Source organism: Lonchura striata, chromosome 3 (genome assembly GCF_046129695.1).
Source record: "Lonchura striata isolate bLonStr1 chromosome 3, bLonStr1.mat, whole genome shotgun sequence".
NCBI lineage: Eukaryota > Metazoa > Chordata > Aves > Passeriformes > Estrildidae > Lonchura > Lonchura striata.
The window spans coordinates 65,920,948-65,928,608 of NC_134605.1; the positions used below are offsets into that span (position 1 = coordinate 65,920,948).

Genomic DNA, 7,661 nt, shown 5'->3' on the forward strand with positions numbered 1-7,661 from the left:
TTTTATCTTTATGGGATTTAAGCAGTTGTGAGAGGAACAGCTGCATATCTGTAAGTCCAGGGCAGGTGGCTCCAGTCAGATACTTGCCACTCACAACCACAAAGCTGAAAAATCTGACCAGTTCCTTGATATGTTCAAGAGTTCCAGTTTCTTCTCATTTTACTTTTCCATAATGCAAAATAAAAATCCAGTTCAAAACTGCTGAGTAGCTTTCCCATGGTTGCATTCAAGAAATAACTTTCACTGCCATAAAAAATATTCACACCACTAGAAAACCTCCACAATTTCCTCTGTTGCCTGTATGAAGGCCAGTGGTTTTGCATCACTATCCGTGATGTCATTTGACTCTTCAGAGTAGTCTGGTTGCAGGTCTGGTTGTGGAGTCTGCTTAAATAGAAGTTCAGTATCTTTGGCTCTCTTCTTGCAACAGAACGACTTTCCTCTCTGAAGTAAGTCTAAAGTACCACCCTTGCAAAGCCAGGTCCTTTTAACTCCCGTTGTCTTTCCCTGAGCAGCAGGGCCGTGGTGGGCTTGGAAAAGGGCAAGGGGGGACCTGAGAGTCTTTGAGTCAGCACATCAGCTCAGAAGGGATCCACCACAGAAGGAGTAACGGCGAGCTGCAAACCAAGACCAGAAGCTGTTACAAACTGACCCGATTTCAGCTCTGAATGCCACCATGTCTAATGGGTAGAGAGCTACAGGGGAGAGCCAGGGGAAGAAGAGTGAAGGACAGCTCTAAAACCAGTACAGATCCTTGCTTTTATCCTGAGGTTGCAAACCTGAGAATGGAGAGAAGAAAAAAAAAAGGAAGAAAAATAGGTACAGGCATTTAAGAACAGAGGAAAACAATTGCATTTCTTGCCAGCTGAGATCAGTTTAAAGCGTGGGATCGCCAGAGCCCCAGAAGGCTGTGAAAGAAGAGCCCAAACCAGACTGGAGAAGTCCCTTCTGCTTAAAGTGAGGACATCATAGGGAGCCATTAGTGGTTGCAATAATGAAATCGGCATGGAGCAGACTTTCCTTCCCTTCACAACCACTGACTCAAGTTCTGTCATTGCTGACTTTGCCTACGTACCCATTTTTGTCAGCACTATAGCCATAGCCTTGGTTCCAGACACCCCAACAGGCACTACCAGGGGAAGACGTCTGCCTTTTTTGCTCAGCAAATGCAATTGTGCTTTCATCGCAAAAACTGAAAGGAAAAGGTAAATAAGGAGAGGAGCTAGTTTGTGAACCTGCATAGTGTCTAGAAATAACCTCTCAGGGCAGCACATGGATGGGACCAAGCAGTGACCTTTGGGGCTGCTCCATTCTGCTCCTAGCTCTTGCTGCTCAATGCAGGAGCAAGACCAGTGCCAGGACAAAAGTACCTCAAAGCAACCTGTAGCCTCAGGGAATGTTTGAAGGCATCAGAAATTCAAATAATGTTGTGGAGATGTGAGGTGTTGGCCTGTCCCATCCTTCCTCACTTGCCTGGCCTGAAAGCTTGAGAAGAACACCCAGGGCAGAGCTCAGGTGTCACACAGTGGGCTTCCACCCTCACTTCATTCCCCTACAGCAGAACCTCAGCCATTCCCCATGCATACTTCCCTACTGCTATGGACAGTGGGATCAGGGAGCAGGGGTGCAGCTGAGCCAGGGGATCTGGAGGGGCCGGGGGCAGCTCATTACCTGTGTCCACATTGAGGCCAATGCTCTGTGCCATGTCTCCCGTTGCATTGGGAAAGGGGCCCGGTGTTGTCCAGGCTGCAGCAGCACCCGCCTCGCTCTTGCCCAGTTCACAGGGGGGGCTGACTGGAGTGGATACGGAGGCGGGGGTGAGGCGGTGGGGGCGGACGGAGGCGGTGGGCACCAGGAGCGAGCCGTAGCGGGGGTCAAAGTGGGGCCCGTAGACCTCGTGCATGGCGGTGGGGCGGGGGTAGGCAGTGCTCTGTGTCCCAATGTAGGGGTGGTGGTGGTGGTGGTGATGGTGATGGTGGTGGGCGTGGTGCCAGGGCTCAGGGCCGCCCTGGTGCAGGTGGCCGTGCAGAGAGGTGGGCGCGTAGGGGTCGGTGGCAGCGGCGAAGGGCAGCTCACTGTGGGCGGCAGCTGCCAGGGGGCTGCTCAGGCTGGCCGGGACCGAGGAGGGCTGGTATGTGCTGTTCCAGAAGGACGGTGGGAAGATGCGCTGGCTCATTGGGAAGGAACCATCTGGATGAAGGAAGTGGGAAAGAAAGTCAGCAATGAGAACACCTGACAAGACTTGATCTCCTTTCCCTAGGACTCTATCCCTCCCTGATCCACCCTTTATTCCACGAAAAGCTGGCAAGCATGAGAACTTGCTCCAAACAAATACAGATTCCTCTCCGACTAAATATCCAACACACCTGTCCTATGGCTTATCCATGAAGCTGCAACTATAACCTCCAGGTTTTTCTTACTATGTAGATGGGCAAAAGGTTGTTACCTGAGGCAAGAGAAACATCTCTTTTCTTCAGTAGTGGAAACTGAGAGCTACTACACGCCCCTTAAATTTTCAGGTTTGGCTTTTTCTTGTTTGTTTTTGTAATAATCTCCTCATCTAAGTGTTTATGCCCAACGCTTCCTGGAAAGCAGTTGCTGCCTCAGTGCAGTAGCAAAGTGGGCAGGAACAGTGAGAGATGTGACTAAAGGCAAATTTGAATTACTCAAATATCTGGGGGCAATTCTCCATCTACTATAGCCATCTGTTTCTTAGGTATATTGTCAGCCTGTCTGGGAAACCCTCAGCAGCCCTCCCTTGCTGGAGATTGGCAGGGCAAAGACAAAGACCCTACATTTTCTTAGCCCATTTAGCAACATGCAAGATGGACTGGTGATTATTAATGTTATGAAGAGATATTATGTATGATTAATTGGTAATGCACACTGTTCCTGAATGAAATAAAACTATGTTCCTAATAATTTTTTGCCAGGGAAGTATGTCAGCTCTGAGCCTTGGCATTGCTTGGGAGAAAAGGAAGCAGTTCATCATGAGCAAAAAAACCTCCTCTACTGCCATCAATTCCAGCACTGAATATCTCTCACCCGTGAAATATTCTTAGGCACTACAGACAGCAATCTGTGCAAGGTCTGGGAAACCAGCCCTGGCCGAGCAGGTGGCCCTGTGAGGGAGGGTTACTAAGACTGCCCACAAGGAAGTGCCAGCCCTAACTCTGGCAGATTGAGTGTGGGGAAGGTTATTCCCCTCTGCTCTGACTACCCTTGTGGGCCTATCCACTGTGAATCAGGCATGAATATAGAGAGCTTTGCATAAGCCATGGCCTTGGCCTTGACAGCACACTGCCTTGGGCAGATCTGCAAGCCCTTGTTTTCAGAAATTTAAGAGTTCTTGTCAGCACTTCAGCTGCAATCGAGGTGGTGATACATGCAGGGCAAGATACAGGGACACACACCTTTATTTATTTTTTTTTTTTTTTTGAGACGGGAAGCTGATGAGATTGTTCCCACATTTGGTTTTTTCTTTGCTCCCATCACTGTGAACACTCCAAACTGAAAGCGGGGGTCAATGAGGAATACACTGGTCATAGTCACAGTTTGGGAGTCACTCCATGGAGTGAAGATCACCCACTAGTTGGGTGGTAACCCTCTCCAGGTAAAGCACCTGCAGTGAAAAGACAATTTGTTTTCCCCGATCACCACTCAGGCTGCTTTCCCCCTGAGCCATGGCCTCCCTGCATAATCTGAGGGGCTTTATTTTTTCCTTTTTACCCTAAAAGAGCCAAGTGGCTGGCAACTCGTAGCCTCGGAGGAGGGATGCCACCGCCGGGCACCAGCCGCTGGTGGGAGGGAGGAGAGAGCGGGGATGCGGAGCCGAGGCGAGGAGGATGTGCCGGGCCAGAGGGGGCCTCCGCCGCCCCCCGCATCCCCCGCGCCCCCCGCGCCGCAGGGCGCTCACCCCGCCAGGAGCCCGCGTTCCGCGCCGCCTTCGCGCTGCCCAGGGAGAAGCTGCTGGGCTGGCTGAGCGCCCGGCTGAAGTGCTCATCCACCACGGCGCTGATGTCCCCCTGGAAGTAGGTGAAGAGGACGCAGCGGGAGCTGATGTACTCGGCCTCGGGGGGTCGCTCCTTCTCGGGGCTGCAGTCCTCCTCCTTGATGCTGGCCGCGGCGTGGCTGGAGAAGGAGCTGCCCACGCTGGCGCTGCTGCCGCTCTCCGGGGCTTCCTGCATTTTGGAGTAAAAGGCGAGTTTCTGCAGGGAAGGAAAGAAAACGGAGCCTGTCACGCAGCACACCAAGGTGCGCTGGCCAGCCCTGTGCCATCCGGCGGGTAGCGCCCAGCCCTCTCCCGCGGTCTTTCCGAGAGGATGCCAAGTCTGGTCCTCGGCTGCCCGCCTTTTCCTCGGCATACACCACAATCCCCACACCCCCATATCGCCGTCTGTAGTCCGGGGGCAGTGAAATGACTGCAAATAGGGATTGGGAATCGAACCCCACAGATGCCAAAGGGGATGGAGCAAGACAGCCGCCGGGTGGGGAAGGCGCGGCCGGGCGGGGGTCACACCGCCTGGTCTCACGCATGAAGCCCCGCAAAAAAAAGGCTCATTGCAGCTGGCTCCGGAGCGGACGGCGGCCGCCAAGGGGTTGCAATGCGGGGGCACGGGCGGGCGACGGCCCAGCACCCACGGCAGCTGGGAGAAGGCGAGAGCCGCTCGATCCCCGGCTCCGAAAATCTATCCGATGCAGAGTGTCCTGTAACCCACAGGGGCGAGGTAGAAGCAAAGAGGGGGAAAAAAACCTGACAGTCTCAAACACACTTCAGGGCAAAACTCAGCATTTCCCTGGACACCAAGAAGTTCCAGGTATTTACTACAAGATTAATCTCCTTTTACTGACTCCGCCGAGTGGAAAAACAGCGGGCATTGTGAAGTTTGCCGAATGTTTCCCGTCTTCACGCACGTTAGCGTGTCTGCAGCTGCTGAGAGTTTCTTAGCAATAAACTCTGGGACACGGAGCCCGGGCTTGCCGCCGCGGACAGAGCCTTGGGGCAAGCAGCCGGCGGGAAGAACCGAGAGGACGGGGCAGAGTCTTGGGCCAAGACACGCGATATATTTGATAATGTCACTCGTCGCGACGACCGCCTTTCCGCTTGGCTCCCTGTTTGGCCATTGAGGTAATGGTCATCCCCCTTAATAATGTCATAAGCAGGGGGTTGAGAGGGTAGTTGGGAGGGAAGGCAAAGTGGGGAAAGACATTACCTGGCTTTTGTGACGGGTCCTGGGCCCCGCTGCCGGGCGCTGGAGGGGGCACAGGGACAGCCACGCCGCTGGCCCCGGCCCGCTGCATAGCGGGGGCTGCACCCGACTCGGGCCCGGGACGCCTTTCTCTATATCCATCCCCCTTTTCGTTATGGTGGGGGAGGAAGAATTAATTTCTGGAAGGGGTAAGGGCGAGGGGAAAACTGGGAACGCAGAGGGGTTAAAAGGAAAGCGGTGTGCAGCAGGTGCAGCCTGGGAGCAGAGCCTGACCCACGCGGGACCGTGCGAGTCCCGGCGCCAGCAGATCCCCGCACACCACGGGCCGTGCGTGCCCGAAACATCCCCGCGGCCGGAGCCATCCTTTTCTTGAAACCTCGGGATTCGCTGATACACGCGACCGCCCGGGCGGAGCTACACGCAGTGAGGCGGCGGGACCGTGGCTGCAGCTCGGGAAGAACTCGAGGGTCTCGCAGGCGCCGGCCGCTGCTGACAGCCGCGGGGCCCGGGGGACGTCCCGGGGTCCCGCCGCCGCCGAGAGCGCCCCGGGAGAAGAGAGCATCCTGTAGCCCCTTGCTCCCCTTCGCGGCCGTGATTTCCTCCGCCACCGCCAAACCGGGCGAACCCCGCAACCTCCCGTCTCTCTCGCCTCCCCCACTTCTAGAGCGTAACTCCGGAGCACCCCTCCGGAGTAAAATCTCTGCACCAAGAGGCTTCCGTGGCAGCGGCCGGGATGCCGGCGTGCAGGGGTGAGCGATGCCCCGGGAAGCCCGGCCTCGCAGCTCCCGACGGTCCCCACGCACATCGCTACCCCGACCCGCCGCGCTCGGAAATAGCCCGTCCCGGTAAAACAAACAAACAAACAAAAACAAACAAGCAAACATTTTAAAACAAACAAACAAACAAGCAAACAAACCCCCTAAAAATCCTTCTGAGGGTTAAAATCGTCCCCTCTCTCCAAAGGCATCCCGTAGCCCGTCGTTTGCCGCTGGGATACGTACCCTGCAGAGCCCCGCGCCAAGGTGGGATGCGGTTCTGCTCCGCTCACCATCGCAGGCTCCCAGATCTCTCCCCCTCCCGCCCCCCCTTTCCCCTCCCCTTCTCCTTTTCCCTTTTTCCCTTTGGTGAGGCCCCAGATGGCCATCCTCCAGACGATACCCCTCCCACCTTCTGCCTCTTCACCGCTGTCCGCTACACGTACCTGGTGGTAGGGGCTGTAGGCTGCTGCGAAGTAGGGCTGGGAAGGACCGTAGACTTGGTACATAACATCCAAACAGCTCATGGCTGGCCGCGGCCGAGAAGTATTTTTTCCCTCATCAACTCGAGTTCTGCAAAGTGGAGTAATGCTTCGAGGGAGGGAGGTTCCCGGGGGTTAAGAGGCACCACGCACTGGTGGGAGGAGTGAGGGGGGGATGAGGCCGCGCTGGGCTGTGCTGACACCCCCTCCCTGCCTTCTTTCCCTGCCTTCCTCCCTTCCTATAGCGTGGCTCCCTCCCGCAAATACGCCGGGACTGGAGGGGCTCCCCGGCCGCCGGGGGAATTCAGCCCAGGGCCCGGCGGGTGGCAGAGGCAGAGGGAGCAGGGAGACCCCGGTTCCGCGGCCGGGACTGCCCGGGAGCAGCGGGGCCCGAGGCGCAGGGGAGCTCCGGCCACGCAGGAGGCTGGCGGGGTGCGGGGGGAACCGGGGGTCGGCAGAAGATAGGGGCTTACCCAGCGAGTCAACCCATCTCCCGCTGCTTTTGATATTATTTCATTTATTTCATTGCGTTCCACGTGCCTCCTGTGCCGTGTGCTGCCCCGCTGCCCACGGGGGAGGATGCCCCTGCCGCCCCCCACCTCGTCGGCCTCCGCTGCTGCCCGGGCGAAGCGGAAAGGCAGGGATCTGGGTGACCCCATCCAAATTCCAAGTCCGGCGTCCACCCGAAAATGCCACCACCAAAGCCACCGGAGTTGAGAGGTCTGATAAACCGAAGGAGGAAAAACCAGTTTCTCCCGAGGAATAATCTCCTCAGAAACTTTTAAATCATTACAAATCCCGGGAACAGCGATGCTTTTGCATTTAATAGAAACTAAACGCCGAGGGCAAAGTCACGTCAAAACAACAAATTATCGTGAAGGTAAACTGGATTTACTGCCTGGCTTTCTGCTGAGTACGACACGCAAAGTTGTAAATAGGTGAATGTATCCTCACTGCTCATCATTTTAAAGGAGTTGCATAGGAGGCAGATTATATTTTAACAGAGATGTAAGTTCTTATTTCAATATCAACTTTTTGAAATGTTCAAAACAGGTCACAACTACTGTGAGAAGAGACCCTTCTTGTTTTCTTTAAAGCACCTGTCATAAAGCAGAAAAAAATATAGAAAATGGAAGAGAAAGAATATTACTCAGTTTTCAAATGCTGATTGGTTACAAAAATATTGGGGGAAAATCTAAAAAGAATGAACGCTT

The 7,661-nt window shown here is 54.9% G+C and overlaps 1 protein-coding gene across 3 annotated transcripts; it reads right to left on the reverse strand.

The window, feature by feature from the left end:
* Nucleotides 1–464: 464 nt before the first annotated feature.
* VGLL2 (vestigial like family member 2) lies at nucleotides 465–6,533 on the reverse strand. 3 transcript variants are annotated; one of them, XM_021555509.2, is made up of 4 exons: nucleotides 6,412–6,533; nucleotides 3,917–4,208; nucleotides 1,672–2,190; nucleotides 465–617 (listed from the first exon to the last, which is right to left on the reverse strand). In XM_021555509.2, the coding sequence occupies exons 1-4, from the start codon at nucleotides 6,490–6,492 to the stop codon at nucleotides 577–579; spliced, it is 933 nt and encodes a 310-aa protein (XP_021411184.1). In that variant the 5' UTR covers nucleotides 6,493–6,533; the 3' UTR covers nucleotides 465–576. The 3 variants fall into 3 exon arrangements, with proteins under 3 accessions (XP_021411184.1, XP_031360398.2, XP_077637924.1); XM_031504538.2 differs by having other exon boundaries at nucleotides 465–779; XM_077781798.1 differs by having other exon boundaries at nucleotides 465–831; nucleotides 1,665–2,190.
* Between the last annotated feature and the right edge of the window lie 1,128 nt (nucleotides 6,534–7,661).